This window comes from Nicotiana sylvestris, chromosome 7 (genome assembly GCF_000393655.2).
Source record: "Nicotiana sylvestris chromosome 7, ASM39365v2, whole genome shotgun sequence".
Classification (NCBI taxonomy): Eukaryota; Viridiplantae; Streptophyta; class Magnoliopsida; order Solanales; family Solanaceae; genus Nicotiana; species Nicotiana sylvestris.
The window spans coordinates 56,551,616-56,568,841 of NC_091063.1; the positions used below are offsets into that span (position 1 = coordinate 56,551,616).

Here is a 17,226-nt window from a genome sequence, read left to right on the forward strand (position 1 = left end):
GTGTACCTAAGTGAATTGACACAAAAAAATTAGTAAAAAGAAGGAAAGAGAAGCAAAACACAAAACTAGCTACACAAATAGTCAACACCGTAAGTTCCCCGGCAACGGCGCCAAAAAGTGATCGCAGCAAACTCAACCTCACACAACGGTAGGAAGAGTGGGCGCTAAGACTTTTACCCGAATAGTGGTATCGGGGTCAACTTCCACAAGGAGCTTGGAATGGAGTTGCATATTTGTTCAAACTAGGAATGCGTGCTTTCTCCTAATTGTACTTCTAAAATTTTTTGGGGTTTTTGTTTAATAACTACTATTATCAACTACAAATTTAAGCTAATTTATTATGAAGGGATATGTTCTAAGTTGTGATTAATATAAAGAAAGACACTAGGGTCGTGGCATCACCTAGGTGGTTAACTAACGGGTAGAAACTACTACTAATAGATTGACATATTTGGGATCAATGTTATAACCATTGCACAATTGTACCCACTCTTACACCTCTCGGCAGGGAGAGGGAATTTGCCCAATTGACTCTCTCGAGACCAATTGGGTAGGCCAATTAGACCAAACAACTTGGGTTCAAGTAGGGTGATTACTCTCTCGAGGTTTAACCCATTAATTGGGACTACCATTTCTCATGGGTCCACCCCAATTCCTTGTTGGGTCAATTTTGGGGTCGTAGACTCTCTTTCTCAAGAAGAGTCAAGACCCACTAAGCTAGAATCAATGTTTGCAACCATCAATCCTTAATTAAACCATAAAATTAACCTAAATAACAAACACCCAATATCAATCTATCATTAAGAAGCAACACCCATTAATTACCCATACTAGGGTTGAGCCACAACCCTAGCTAATGGGTTTAGCTAGACATAATTAAAGAAGAAACTGAAGAAATAGAAGATGAAACAACCATATTAATTAATTACTAATGTCAAACTACAATAATCTATGATGAAACCAAGCTATAAATTCCCAAAATAGGCCAAAACATAAGTCTCGCGAGTGCAGCAGTTATCAGATGTACCAAACTCTTCCTAAAAATGGTAAAATGTTCTATTTATAGTGGGCTGGAAAAACTGGACAAAAATGCCCCTGCGGGGTTAGTGCGGACCGCACAAAGTTGGCACGCGGCCGCACTGGGTTGCTTGACCTCTGAATCTTGCTCTCTGAAGATGGTGATGCAGACCGCACAAAGTTGGAATGCAGCCGCATGAAGACTGGCGCGGACCGCACAAAGTTGTTGTGCGGCCGCATGAATAGTTTTGGCAGCTTCTCTGAACTTCTTGGATGCGGACTGCGTGACCATAGAGTGCGGCCGCATGGAGAGGGACGCAGGCCGCATGAAGTGGGACGCGGCCGCGTGGTTTGCTTCTGGAATATGACACTCTCTGAACTTCTTGGACGTGACCGCATAGCAAGATTGTGCGGCCGCATGAGTGAGACGCGGGCCGCATGGAGAGGGCCGCGGGCCGCATGAAGTGGGATGCGGCTGCATGATGTTTGACTTGTAGTTTCAGTCTCTGAACTCCTATGGTGCGGCCGCATGACATGATGGTGTGGTCCGCACCACGTTCTGAATGTCCTTACTTTAATGATCTTTGGCACTTGAGCAGGTTTTACTCCAATTTGAGCCGATCTTTGACGATTTGTCACTTTATAGCTCAAACTTGCAATCAAGCGAAATCTGTAAGCATTTTGGGACTATTTTGTAGCAAATTACACTCAAAGAGCAAGCAAGTATGGGTATAAAACATGTTAAAATCCTACTTATCAGCATCCACCCCATCCTATTGCAGCCATAAGGGATTGGGTAGCCCGTCTGCTTCCCCATGTAGTAGAGACTCGAGACCGGCCCACTTTCGTGAAACGCTATGGGCCGAAAGTTTCATCTGGTGAGCGTCTTCCTCTGTATCATTCTTCTTCCATATATCATTTTCTATTGATACGAATCATTATGACGATAGGTCGTGGAGCTTCTAGGCGGGGGACCCCAGTACCTATATTTCGTAAGGTCGTCACCTCCGCAGGGATGCAATTCTCTTTGGGCGAGTCTTCCCGAGATGGTCATGCCCAGTCATTACAGGCGAGGGACTCCTCTCAAGACATGGTTGTGAGGGAGGACATCCCTTCTTTACCAGTTCAACATCCCATGGATGAGTCCTCTAATGGGGACGAGTCTTCCTTGAGGAAGAAGAGGAGGACGGAGCTTGGGAAGAGCATGGTCGTTGAGATCGGCAAGAGAAAGATGGGTACATTAGATAAGGCACTGGTACCCACGTTTATGGCCGACGCCATCTTGGCAGGGAGATCTCCCCAAACAGAAGGGGTTTATCAAGGAGGGGGGTCTGTGAGTTCTACCGAGGGCGGCACATCATCTACTGTTGGTGGGGGTTTGCGCGTCGAGAGCGACGGTTCGGGTTCAAACATCGACCCAGAGGATGTTCACGAGTTTGCGGAGCGTCATACTCACGTGGAGGTCAGAATGGAGGGTTCTAATCGACACATAGTCGTTCCTGCAAATTATGACTTATTATCGGACTGTGATCAGGTGGCATCTGTTTTTACCCTTTTATGTGCTGCCCTTGAGAGTGAGTCACTTAAAGTGATGAGTGATGCGGAGTTGTCTCAGAGCGTTTTTGGCATGGCTCTACGGGTAAATATCTTTCTTTTTATTTCGTCGTTGGATCCATATTACTAATTTTGGCCCATTTGTTCTAACTTTTACTTCTTGTGCTAGACCCTCATCATGGAGATCGAGCGTGAGTGTTGGGAAATGAGGAGGACGACCCTCTATGGAAAGATGTTTTCCAAGTACCAAAAATATCATACCAAGCATCATATGATGGTTGACATCTACAATCAAGATCGTGATTTCCAACTGCTCTGTGAAGGGCTCAAGCAGAGGGAGGATCAACTAGCGCGTAAGGTCGAGGAGTTGAAGGAACGAGATGAGGACCTTATGAGGGCCGTTGCCCGTAGCAGTGAGCTTGAGGCAACCCTTAGAGCTAAGGAAGATGAGCTTGAGCTAAGCAGGGGAGTAGTGTCTGAAAATGCTGATATTCAAGCGAAGTAGCCAGTTTGGCTGCCGAACTGGACATGAAGACGACTGAGGTCGACGAGCTTAAGGGAGAATTGAGTGTGAATGCTGATAAATTGGCCCATGCTGAGAGGGGGAGGGCGACGACCGTTTCTGAGGTGGAGGTTTTAGAGGACGCTCTCCGTGTTTGCAGGTTAGAGCAGACTAAGGAGATGGAGGCGTCTGCGCTTAGGACGACGGAACTTAAGGGGCACATTCAAGAGTTGGAGGCGGAACTGTCCGCACTGAACAAGTAAGTGGATTCTTTGAAAGCGAAGGACGTACGACGACAGTCGCAGCCTTCTACATCTTATGCCTCAGCTGATCCTGTCATGCCTCGACATTTGTGTGAGTTGTGGGTTCATGCCGAGGCCCAGCTCGATGTGTACAAAGCCCTTCACGTTGATGGGAGGGCGTCTGAAGAGGAACTTCGGCATGTACGTGCTATGGCTCGTGCGGCTCATAAGGCATGCAGGTACGATCCTTTCTCGCCTGATGGAGATGATATTAATTCTGATGATGCAAACAGATTTGCCTCTGACTCTCGGTACGAAGACGCGTATCTATCGTAAATGATGTGTAGTATTTGTTTTGTGCTTTTTGCTTCGTGATTTTTGTAAGGGTGTTTTTGAACCCTTTGTAAGGATCAATATTTGTAATATATTTGCTATAAATGAAGGCCGTTTTGGGCATTCTCCTTTGAGTTGTTTTCTTTCTTTGGTTTGTTTGATGACGGTTTCTGCCGCAATCACATCGCTTTGGAGCTTTGTTGAAATGCTAAACTTATTGCATTTAGTTGAACTATGTTTGTTAGCAACTGCCTTGGCCATAGGGATATTGCTTTTGAGCTGGCGCCAAAGTAGTATCCCGTCATGGTTCGAATTATGTCGAACCCACTTTTTGTCGATGGCCTTAGCCATTGGGATGTTACTTTCGAGTTGGCACCGAAGTAATATCCTGTCGTGGTTCGAATGATGTCGAACCCATTCTTTTGTCGATGGCTTTAACCATTGGGATGTTACTTTCGAGCTGGCACCGAAGTAATATCCCGTCGTGGTTCGAATGATGTCGAACCCATTCTTTTGTCGATGGCCTTAGCCATTGGGATGTTTCTTTTGTGGCGCCGAAGTAATATCCGTAGTGGTTCGAATGATGTCGAACCCATTCTTTTGTCGATGGCCTTAGCCATTGGGATGTTACTTTTGAGCTGGCGCCGAAGTAATATCCCGTCGTGGTTCGAATGATATTGAACCCATTCTTTTGTCGATGGCCTTAGCCATTAGGATGTTGCAGGTGTCGATTTTATTCATGCATTGGAGACGCATGTTGATTTTGTGTACATAATGGAGTGATATTATTCATATGTTGGGGATACATGTCGATTTTGTATATATATAATGGAAATTCTTATATCTAGTCCCTTCATTGTTCTCCTGGAGATATAGTCAGCAGGCGGGGCAATGAACAATACCTCACACATTGAGGCGCCCTCCTCGTCGCCTCATTAAAAACCTTCCCGAGAAAACCCGATTGGGACAAAACCCGGGTGAGGGAAAAAGAGTACGACTTGGGCGGCGTCTCTTTTCAGAAGTGAAAGTATTTCAGGTGGGCGACGTTCCAGTTATTTTGTAGTAGTTTTCTTTCCATTGTTTCTAGTTGAAATGCTCCTTTGCTTGCTGTTGCTGTGATTTTATATGGCCCGTCCCAGTTTGTTCCTAATTTCCCTTCATTCGGGTCTTTCACTGCTTGTGTTTTTCCTTTTAGTACGTAGTCCCCGACTTTGAGTGGTCGTATTTTGGCCTTCTTGTTATAATATATTTCTGCTTGTTGTTTTTGGGCTACCATTATTACGTGTGCCATATCCTTTCGTTCTTCGACCTCATCTAGGTCTTGTAACCTGCTCTCGTGATTGCTTGATCCACTCTCATTTGAGTATCTCATGCTGGGTTCCCCGACCTCAACAAGTATGACTACATCAGTGCCGTAGACTAGTGAATATGGTGTCTCGTCTGTGCTGGTCTTCGGCGTTGTGCGGTAGTCCCATAGCACCTCCGGTAGCAGTTCCTGCCATAGCCCTTTGGCATCTTCAAGATTTTTTTTAGTATGTTTAATATTGTTTTATTGGAGGATTCCACTTGGTTATTACCGGCAGTATGATATGGCATGGAGAGTATCCGCTTGATGTGCCATTTCTTGAAGAATTCAATTGTCTTCTTCACGATGAACTGGGGTCCATGTCGCAACTGATTTCTTTGGGAATGCCGAAGCAGCATATGATGTTTTTCCAGATGAACGTGATGACTTCTTGTTTGCATATTTGAGCAAATGCACCTGCCTCCACCATTTTGGAAAAATAGTTAGTTAAAACCAAAAGGAAACGTGTCTTACCTCGCCCTACTAAGAGGGGCCCAACGATGTCCATCCCCCATTTTATAAACGGCCATGGAGAGGTGACGGAACATAGGAGTTCTCCCACTTGGTGTATCATATGGGCATATTTCTGGCATTGCTCATATTTCTTGACGTACTTTGCGGCCACTTTCTTCATAGTGGGCCAGTAGTATCTTGCACGAATAAGACACCTGACGAGGGCCCGGTTACCCCTATGGGCGCCACAATGGCCTTCGTGTACCTCTTCGAGCACATGCCTTGTCTGATTTGGTCCAAGGCATTTGGCTAAGGGGCCACCAAATGTCCTTTTGTACAGATCGTGGTTAATAAGGTTGTACTTGGTCGCTTGTATTCGGAGCTTTTTGGCTTCTTTTTTATCTTGCGGGAGTGTTCCTTCTTGTAGATATGATACAATGCGATTATGCCAGTCCCAAGTTAAATTATAGAATGTACCTCAACTTGGTCTATTGATCAGTGGAGGAGGATGACCACGTTCTCCTTGGTGATGTTTTTAGTTGCTGCCGTCAATTTGGAAAGACCATCCGCTTCGATGTTTTGCGCTCAGGGAATTTGGTCAAATCGGCATACGTTGAATTTTGACAGCAGTTTGTGGATTTCGGTCTGGTATTACTGCAACCTTTGTTCCTTATTTTGGAAAGTCCCAGTGACTTGATTTACAACGAGCTGCAAGTCACAACGGAGGATGATCCGTCGAGCACCATACTTGATAGCCAACTTTAATCTTACAATTACGGCCTCATACTCGGCTTTATTGTTAGTCATTTCGGGGCATCGTACAGATTGGCGAATCACTTCGCCCGTCGGGACTTCGAGTACGAGTCCCAGTCCCGATCCCGAGGTGTTGGATGCACCGTCGGTGTAGAGGACCCAAATGTCAGATCGATCAATTGAAGTGCGGAGTGCTTCTTGTTCGACTTCGGGCAATATTTCCGCACTAAAGTTAGCAAGTACTTGCGACTTTATCGCGATTCACGGTTGATATGTTATATCATGCTCGCTTAATTCTATGGCCCACTTGGCTAACCTTCCCGATAGCTCGGGTTTGTGTAGGATACTCCTAAGGGGAAATGTTGTTACTACCTTTATGGGGTGGTATTGGAAATACGGTCTAAGCTTTCGTGAAGCTATGACTAATGCTAGGGCCAGTTTCTCAAGGTAAGGGTACCTCGTTTCGGCATCAATTAAGGTTTTGCTTATATAGTAAATTGGATATTGCGTACCTTTGTCTTCTCGGACTAGGACTGCACTTACCGCGACTTCAAACACAACCAGGTAGACTAGGAGGCACTCTCCTGGATCTGCCTTGGCGAGTAAGGGTGGCGAAGACAAGTATGTCTTTAGTTTCCTTAGGGCGCCGACACATTCCGAATTCCATTGAAGTCCATTGTCTTTCCTTAATACATTAAAGAATTTGTGGCATCTATCTGATGACCGTGAGATGAACCTTGACAAGGCGGTTATCTGTCCTGTCAGCTTCTGCATCTGTCTTTTGCTGGTCAGCACTTCGGGTATTCCTTCGATTGCTTTAATCTGTTCTAGGTTGACCTCGATGCCTCTTTGGGATACCAGGAAACCGAGGAACTTACCCGAACTTACACCGAAGGCGCATTTTTTGGGGTTCAACTTCATGTCGTACCGTCTTAGTATATTGAAGGCTTCCTTTAGATGATCGATATGATCTTCTTTCCTTTTTGACTTAACTAGCATATCATCGATGTATACTTCCATTGTTCTACCGAGTTGGTTTTTGAACATTTTGGTGACCAATCTCTGATATGTCGCCCCCGCATTCTTTAGCTCGAATGACATCACTTTATAGCAGTATGTTCCCTGGTGAGTGATGAAAGTGGTTTTCTCCTAGTCTTCTTCTTCCATGAGGATCTGATTGTAACCCGAATAGGCATCTAAGAAGCTTAGTAACTCATGCCTTGTTGTTGCATCGATGAGCTGGTCGATGTGTGGTAATGGAAAAGAATCTTTCGGGCGTGCCTTGTTTAGATCCGTGAAATCTACACATATCTACCACTTTCCGTTCTTCTTTTTCACCATGACCATATTGGCGACCCATTGAGAATATTTTGATTCCCAGACCGAACCATTCGTGAGCAGCTTATCGACCTATTTGCTAATGGCTGCGTTGATAGCGGCGTTGAACTTCCTTCTCATTTGCTGCACCGGCGGATAGAGGGGATCAACATTTAGCTTGTGGGTGGCGATATCTTTTGGGATGTCTGGCATATCTGCGTGGGAAAAGGCAAACAAATCGGCATGGTTAGTCAAGAACTTATGGAACTTACCTGGTTCCGAGAGGTTGTGCCCGATATAAGCCTTTTTTATGCTGTCGTTGCCATCTAACAGGACGGGATTAAGATTTTCTATCATTGATTCAGATGCTTCCACGATGTTGGGTTCCTTGATAGCGTTTGCCCGCACGTCAAGTTTGACCCTCGACATTGCTGATTGCTATGCTTCCGCACTCGCTCCTTTGAGTTGTTTGGTGTGTGCGCAATCTTGGGCGATACGATAGCATTCTTGTGCGGTGCGCTGCTCCCTTCAAATGCTGAATATTCCCCATGGGGTTGGAAACTTGATCACTTGATAGAGACCGGAAGGGATCGCTCGCATGGCGTGTATCTATAGGCGTCCTATGATGGCGTTGTTAGTTGTTTCCTGGTTCATGACGTGAAATGTCATTTCCAGAGTGACTCTTCCAGCTAGGACGGGTAGCACTATTTCTCCACAAGTTCGTTCAACTGCATTATTAAAACTTGTTAGCGTTATACAGCGTGGTATTATTTTATCTTCGAGTCTCATCTGCACGAGGACTCAAGGATGGATAGTACAAACGCCGCTCACGTCATCTACCATTATTCTTTTTACATCAGTATCTACAAACAAGAGCATCATAGTGAGGGAAGGACAAATCGTCGGCATCTGACTTATCGAAGATGATACTGTCTTCGAGGTCATCACACCGTTCGTGAGTGATTGATCATTTGAGTTTATTTGTGGTGGTGAATTTGACATGATTGATTGCTGCATCATCGCCTCCTCCGATGATCATCTGTATAGTGCGAGCGGGAGAAGGCAACTTTGGAGGTCCTTGGGGTTGTTCGCGTCCGCAGGCAAAGTTAGCTCGTCCTTGATCGCTTAGTAACTCTTTCAGGTGTCCCAGGCCCAGCATTTGCACTACCTCATGTCGCAGTCCTATGCAATCTTTGGTTTTGTGACCCCTTTCTTGGTGGAATTCGCAGAAAGTGCTTGACTTCCAGGTACTGGGGTCTGACCTCATTTTTTGCGGCCATTGCACCTTTGAACCGAGTTTCTCCAGTGCGTACAGTATTTCTGAAGGAGAAACACAAAAATTGTGAGCAGATAGGAGTGGAGGCGTACCTTTCTCGTGTCGATATGGTGTTGTGTGTCGAGGGGGAGCATCTGTGTGTCATGGTGGAGGCAGGGCAAATGTCCTGGTGTAAGGCTGATGCCTTTCTCGGCCGAGGCGGGGCCCTAACTGATCTCTTCGACCGTCATTGCGATGATCTTTCCGTGTTTTAGCTTGAAGTGACGTCAACTGTTGGTTCGGACCGTTGAGGTCATCCTCGTCGGCTCGTACCTCGGCGCAGTAAGCATTATAGATTTCTTCCCAAGTAATTAGAGGCTATTTCATGAGCCTGCTTAGCAATTTTCTGGTCACTCTCGACTCGTTCCTGTTTAGCCCAGCCCATTCTGGAAGGCTGCTACTGCTATTCCTTCTGACATATTCGGCAGGTTCATTCTTACCCTGTTGAACCGAGCTAATAAGTCTCTGAGTCCCTCGCTGTGCATTTGCCTTACGGCAAATATATCATTTACCCTAGCTTCTGGATTTTTGGCTCCTGCATGGGTGGTAACAAATTTATCTGCCATTTCCTCGAACGTTGTTATCGAGCGTGTCGGTAGTTGAGAGTACCATGTCAATGCTCCTCCTGTTAGGGTTTGGCCGAACTTTTTCAATAGTACCAATGGTACCTGCTCTTTTGAAAGATCGTTACCTCTCACTGCTATAACGTAATGGATGATATGATCTTATGGATCGGTAGTACCGTCATATATCTTTAGGTAGGGAGGCATTTTGAAGGTCTTTGGGATGGCGTAGATGACCACTTCTTCAATGTATGGTTGCTCGATGAATCGACCAACATCGCATTTTGGCAACAACTTTGGAGCGCTTGGTATTTTGTCCACCCTCTCTTGGTGTTCCTTCATTTGGCCGCGGAGTGCTTTATTCTCATTTTCCATCTCCTCCATTTTCTTTAAAACAGTTGCAAGCGTGTCATTACCTACGTCATTAGTGACATAAATGTTACTTGTATGGGGGCATCCTGCTCATAAGCATTTATCGTGACATCTGCATGTGCAGCATTCCTGTTATCCCTTTGAGCGGGTTTGTCAAGTATGGTGTTCAGAGTACTCGTTAGCCATTCTTCCAGCAATCTTCGCACTACTGGTGGTGCCTCTCCGGTTGCAGATGTGGAGGCTTTATTCTCTCATGAAGCAGTTACACTTTCGTGCGGGGGAGGTGAATCGTCTCCCCTGGGTGTGATGCCCGACGTTTCATTTTCGTTATCCTCCCTGCTATCTTCGTTGATGGTGTTCAGAAGGTTGGTTATGACGCCTGCTATAGCTTTCAGTCTTGCATCTCCTTTCCCTGCCATTGTTAGTTTACATAAAGCTAGGAAGAGGTGGTTATCCCTTTCAAGAATCTAGATGAGACTAAGATCTTAGCTAAAGAAATCCCCACAGACAACGCCAATTTGTTTGACCAAAAGATATTGAAACTTTTTTGATTAAATCAATTAAGAAAGTTGATTGGGTAAATCTCATCCAAATATAATAAGATCTAGCTTGAAGGGTGCTAAAGATGAGCAAGATGAACAATATTTATCTATATCTCAGAGAAGAACAACCAATTATAAATATGATTGCTTTGAATGTAGAGAGACTTTGCAATAGATATTCAACTTCAAGTAAAAGTCGTATATCGATCTTAGAATCGTCCCCCTTTACAGAATATTCGATCCCCTCTTATAGGGGACAATCTCCCTTCTTAATCTTAAAAGAAAAAAGTACAACTTAAAGAATATTCCAAAAGCATATTCCCATTATTTCCTATCATGCTAACACGACTACAAACATCGTGCGTTCGCTAGCCACTGTCCTCGCTCTCTGCTACACTTGGTTTCAGTCGTGGTCGTCCAAATTTCGACCAATACACCAATCAACTTTTTCTTTGATTATGATTGATTTTTCATGCATATTCTGATTTTTTTTTAAAGAATTGCATCTTATATATAATTCTTCTTATATAGCTTCTAAGTATGTACTAAAAATTTAATAATCAATACTCAAATTAAGATAATTAAAAATAAGTAAAATAATTTAACACTAGTACGTAGGGCTGTGCACGGATCGGATCGGATCGGATTTAGCATATTTTGGATTCGGATTTCGGATTTCGGATTCTAGAAAATGCAATCCGAATCCGATCCGAATTATATCGAATCGGATCGGATTTTAAAGTTTGGATCGGATCGGATATCGGATCATATTATTACGCCTCAAAGTTAAACTAATATGTATATTTTCTTTGTAAAAGAGGCAATATATTAAGAAAAATTCATGTTTATGCAATTATGAGAGTATTATGGTGCCAATATAGCTAAATCTAGCAATTGTAAAGGTAATAACTTGGAGGTTGATGTAAATTAAAGTGTAGTATTTATACATGTCCTAATAATTTTGGATTTCGGATTGGATTGGATTAAAATATACCAATCCGAAATCCGATCCGAAATCCGAAATTTTAATAAACATAATCCGAAATTCGATCCAATCCGAAATCCGAAATTCAAAATTGAATGGATCGGTTCGGATTTCGGATATCCGATCCGAATGAACAGCCCTACTAGTACGTACTACAACCCGGCATTATATTCTTTAAAAGAAAAAGGAAGTTATTTCTTAAACACGTTGACCGAAACAAACTAGGAACTATGAGTTGAAGATAAAAGTTTACATGTATCAATTACTCGTAGTAAAGTACATTAATTTGCTATAAATATCAAGTGTAAGTAGATTTTTACACGAGCACGCTGACTCAAATCTACTTGTTCGAGAAGGAGAAGGGATAAAGAATAACTACTACTATTAGGTATATGGCTGGGACTTCGTAGTCTGGAGCCAATAGCCCAATATGCTGCTTTTTTTCCCCCCAAATATACTATAGGAAATATCCTGTGGAGAAATAACTCGACACATCAGATGATGATAAAACAAGCTTATGAACTCTCATTTTTATTACTCAACCAATGTTTCAAAAGACGGAGGGATGAGGCGAGGCGTTTTACCTCTAATGAGGCGAGGCTTAAGCCTTGAGACACAAATTTCAAGAATTTGTATAAATAGTATACAAATAAAAAATTATTATAAAAATTACATTAAAATCACAAATTTATAACAAATAATCTATTTAAAATATTTGTAAATTATAATTCAACTATAAATAATACGAAAAGTATGACATATCATAATATGCAAATTAATTGCAACATCGTTACAACTCAAACATCAAAAATAATGTATTCGATACGAAATTTTATATTTATCTCTTAAGGAGTAATGAATCTTGAAAGAATTTCGATATTATAATTCGATATTTTTCTTAAAATACTCCTTTTATTTAATATGCTTTCTATTTGAAAGAGAATTTATATAAAACATAATTCACAATTTAAATATGATTCTCAAGAATCATTCATTTTTAAGTTTCAACAAGTTAATAAAGTGACATATAATTCACCTTACAATACCATGATAACTAATTATTTATAGATAGTTACTAGCTAATACTGAGCTATTAAATTAATAAGTATTATATCTCGTAAATGTGAAAAAAATAATATTTAGAAAATAATTATAAAAAAAATTATGGACTATTATATAGTAAAGACATAACAAAAGTTAATAAATAAATACATTTTAAATAAAAGATTTATTTAAAATTAACTATCATAACAGTCTTAGTGGATAACGTGCAATAATTTTTTTTAATTATGACATAAAATACGCTCAACTTAATGATTTATAATTAGGAAAAAAGTAATTTTGAGTAGTCAACAATTTATTAAAAAGTATTGAGGATTTACAAGGTTAGTTACATACAATTGTATAAAGTTCTATAAGGCGAGCCCAGTACGCTGGGTGTTGGGCGTGTCCGGAGCGTAAACTCTGATGACCGAGGCGTAAGTCTCACGATTAAACCCCATACATAAGCCCAGGGGCGTTTTACGAGTGCTCCGCTCAGGACGAGCTCCGGGCGAGTCCCAATTCTACTTTTTAAAACAGAGTACTCAACTAGTCAATACTTTCCTCTTTTTGCCTTTTTGCATTCACTAGCATTCAACTGTTCCTTCACGTGTCTCTATCCCTTTTAGGTTACTAGATCTTTAATTAATCTTAATAATTGGCCTATTGATTATTGGAGGGGACATCTCTATGTTCTCTCATTCAATATGTTCTCTCATTCAATCTTTAAAATGCTATACTACATATTTTAGTTAGAGTCATGGGGTCTTCATACGTTTGGTAGTTAGAGCCCGTTTGACCATAAATGAAAAATCGATTTTTATTTTATTTTATTTTGAAATCAGTGTTTTAAATTTTAAATTTTAAATTTTAATTTTTTTTGAAATTTGAAAAACTTTAAAAAGTTGTTTTTCAAAATTTTCACTTCAAAACACTCACAAAAATTCAAAAATAACTCTAAACTTTATTCATGTCCAAACACAACTCTCATTTTTCAATACCATTTTCAACATGAAAATAATAATTTATTTTCTCCCGAAATTTCACAGGATTTATGTCCAAACGCCCACTTAATTTTTTGGAGAAAAAAGAAACTTTTTTCCATTGGAGTTACGATATTTGAGATCTCGAGATCTTCTTTCTGCTGACATTTGCAATATTTTATTCCCTTTGATTAAAATACTAAGAAATATTTTCAAATTACGAATCTAGCATAGTCCATGGATGGGAGAAGCAACCAACTTCCTTGTTCTTTTTTCCTTGGTCGTTTTCATTCTCCTTAAATTAAAACTGATTAACAACTTGGACACTAGTTAGGAAGGAAACTTCCGTTTTTTAATTATATTTAAGCTTGAATATATTATTTTTTGTGAATGTGAATAGTCTATATTTGTTTAATTAGATGCGAATGGTATCTTATGTGCTGGAGACAAATCCATGGCCTAAAATACTTCATGAATTCCCTTTATCACTACAAAAGAAGGTTCTCTTGTGTTAAAAAGACTCAACAATCAATATATATTTGTACATAAACCACATATGCACAATTTCTAACAAAAGGGATTCATCTTACTATCCTTAGGCCAATGTGGCTCTACCTCTGCTTAACCAATTGGACCAGCCTGAACAGATGGCCTATTTCACTTTCAATATTAAGGGCCCAAAGAAGAAGGAAAGATGCCAAACATGACGGAAAGGAGATAAAACTAGAACAAAATGGTAATCATAATATGAAAAAATAGACAGCTAAAAATTAAATGACTACATAGTGCATGTTAATATGCTAACTTAACACGATCACCCCCTCCTTTAAAACAAAAAAAGGTAAACAAGAAATTTAAAGAAAATTAGGATAGTCTTGCTCCGCCTAACCATGACTTCACTCATAGGTGCAGCTGCCATAACCTGCCACAGTCAAAATTGAATTATTGATAGATTTACAATAAGGTTGCAATGCAAGCCCAATTAAGTAAGTGAGAAACAGAACCAGAGGCGAATCCATGAGTGACAATATTATAGTACAAAAATCAGAAATAGCCTGATTTACGACTGGTAATTGGAAAATAGTCACAGTTTCAAAAGTAATCGAAATTTAGCCATTTTTCCACGTTAAGATAAATTTGAACAAAAACACCCTTAAAAACCCGAAAAAATTCCAACATGTTGGAGTTCGAACTTTTTACACATGAGATTCCAGCATAATATGCTGAAATTGCATAATGTGTTAAAGTTTCAACATAATATATAATTATATATGTTTGAAGTTTATATGTAGGAGCTCCATAATGCAGCATATTATGCTGGAACTTTTCGTGTTTCAGGTAGGGTAGATTTTATCTCCGCATAAAATAGTGTCTCTTTTTTCAATAACTTTACAAACACTTTGTTATTTTTCGATTAAAACGGGCGCTATCTTTACATTATTATATGTATACATGTAAATATTTGTCATATGTATTATATATAGAGAGAGAGTTGAATTCACCAAACGCGTCTTAATTAAATCAGCCACTGAGCAGAATAAGTACTTACTTGGATCGGTCATGACAAGGAGGGCAGAATTACCGAAGTGGCAATTCCAAGGGTTCCTTCCTTTAGTTTGGTAGTAGAGGTTCATGGCAATAGAAGCATGGTTCATCAAATTGTTTGGGGAAAAGCAAGGGCAACCCTCCTGGAATATACTGCGGCAGTCCACATTAGAACAAGCAAAATTTATATTTTGTTGAAGAATTGCATTTTCTGACGAAGGTTTAGCCACACACCAAGTCTTCTACAAAACCAAAAAGTACAAACACATTATTTACCGGTCTATTCACTTACTCCCTCCGTTCGCTCTTACTTCACTCCCCTTAAAAAATAATAAATGAAGTGTATAATTTATAATGATATCCATATTAACTGATGCATATTTTATTAGATTTGAGAAAATGATTTGAAATGAGTAATAAATACTGTGGGTATAACAGGAAAAAAAAGTTTATCTTTTCTTCATACGCATAAAGTAAAGTGACAAGTAAAAATGAAAATTTATTTTTAGTATACATGCCAAGTAAAAGTGAAAGGAGGAAGCATAATCTACATTAACTAATTCAACATTTTATAACTTAATTACCTGCCCATCCGCTATTGTTAGTATCGGCGCTGAAACGAAAAGATTTAAACAGTTAATTAGTACTATCATTTGAACTAAGAGTAGAGGATACTACACATTTAACAGGAAAAATGACTATTAGCGGCAGGAAAAACGGTCACTAGGTAGAATAATGGTCTTGCAAACCTGAAGAGTAGGACAAGAGCAGGAAGAAAAGGGTGAGAATTGCTTTAGCCATAGGTGACTAAATGAAGAGTATTATTGTAACAGTATATTTTATTTAATGGAGAGGAAAACAGAACTGTCTGGCTAAGTTCAGATGCTAAAGAGAGAGCAGAGAATTAAAGAGAATATTGTTGATGGTTTCAGTGAGAGAACGTAGTTGGAGAATTTAAGGAGAGAAAAAGGAGGTAAAAGTGGAAGCTTAATGGTTACATATTAGAATTAATCACTACAAGATGGTGAGCCGTTACAACTTACGTTGAATCTGGGTGAAAAGGACACACAAAAGTCCCTCACACGCACACTGATTCTTGCCTTTTCATGTCTTGTAACCAATGGTGAGCTCCGATTAATCCAAATGATAAGGGAATGACACCGATAACTTTTATCGAGTAAGTCATATTGAGCTTGGTGAAAGATAAAAATTGGTACTAATTAAAGAGAAGGATCAGACAAATTGCTATATATATAACTGTGGTGTTCAAACCAGCTTGCGCACATCTCGATTTAGTTAATTATATTTAACAGTAACCGCGTTATGTTCTTATCATTGCTTGCGTGGTCTTGACTCATGCGTAACTGAAACTAACTGAGCCGTGTCGACAAGCAAAGAGAGGAAACAAAAGAAAAGAACAACTTTAACAAGATTTCCTATATATGCACTTCAACTGCTTCGGTAAAATTTTGCTTTCACAAGAAAAGGAAACGTTTTTTTGGAGCATATGGGACAGTCAGGGACGGAGCTTTATGGTCTGAAGAATTAAGTTCATCGTATTAAATTTCTCTGGAAAAAATATTGGGTTTTTTTCACTTTTAGCTCGCGTCAGAAACTATTTACATTTTTCGGTAGCCGAAAAAGTGTATAAAATTTATATAATTTTGGTATATAATATAGAGAATGTATATATATACCAAAAATATATTAAAAAAGATACATTTTTTAAGATATTATTTTGAGAGTGACTATACAATATCATTTTCCCAAATTTTTTAAATGTACATGCACTATGTTAAATGAAAAGTACTTCTAATGCATTTTGTAACATCACATGGAAAAGTTAAGGGATCTACTTTCACTTTTTTTGTTAATAAATTTTTCCTCTACTCAATCTCTTTAATATAATTAACGTTAAATATAGGGGTGTACAAACCGAACCGAAAAATCGCACCAAATCAAAAAGTCAAACTAAACCGATTAAAAAACCCAACTAGGTTTGGTTTGATTTGGTTTGGTATTGAGTAAAAAAATTCGAATCAAACCGACATATAAATATACAATTTTATATATACTTTTAAGATTTTATATAGAATTTTCTTTAAAAATGTCTAGAAATATTTGGGATTCTCTTGCGGGATATACAACAACAACAACAACAACAACCCAGTGTAATCCCACAAGTGGGGTCTGGGGAGGGTAATATGTACGCAGACCTTACCTCTACCCCGAGGGGCAGAGAAGTTGTTTCCAGGAGACCCTCGGCTCAAAGAGGCAACAAGAGACACTATATTAGTACTATCAATAAACTCATAATAAAACAACATAAAATACCATAAAATCCATAACATAACATAAATACCA

At 39.9% G+C, this 17,226-nt stretch overlaps 1 protein-coding gene across 2 annotated transcripts; it reads right to left on the bottom strand.

Annotated features, from left to right (window-relative positions):
* Positions 1-14,021: 14,021 nt before the first annotated feature.
* Positions 14,022-15,846, bottom strand: LOC104220074 (major pollen allergen Ole e 10-like). 2 transcript variants are annotated; one of them, XM_009770883.2, is made up of 4 exons: positions 15,612-15,846; positions 15,447-15,475; positions 14,867-15,101; positions 14,022-14,239 (listed from the first exon to the last, which is right to left on the bottom strand). In XM_009770883.2, the coding sequence occupies exons 1-4, from the start codon at positions 15,661-15,663 to the stop codon at positions 14,214-14,216; spliced, it is 342 nt and encodes a 113-aa protein (XP_009769185.1). In that variant the 5' UTR covers positions 15,664-15,846; the 3' UTR covers positions 14,022-14,213. The 2 variants fall into 2 exon arrangements, with proteins under 2 accessions (XP_009769185.1, XP_009769184.1); XM_009770882.2 differs by having other exon boundaries at positions 14,867-15,104.
* Positions 15,847-17,226: the final 1,380 nt, after the last annotated feature.

Bases quoted from the DNA above. Each gene is read 5' to 3' on its own strand.
- LOC104220074 (XM_009770882.2), bottom strand. From the start codon at position 15,663: ATGGCTAAAGCAATTCTCACCCTTTTCTTCCTGCTCTTGTCCTACTCT. The intron at 15,476-15,611 runs GTTTGCAAGACC...TTTTCGTTTCAG, and splicing joins GCTCTTGTCCTACTCTTCAG to CGCCGATACTAACAATAGCG. The intron at 14,240-14,866 runs GTAAGTACTTAT...TGACTGTGGCAG, and splicing joins CCTTGTCATGACCGATCCAA to GTTATGGCAGCTGCACCTAT.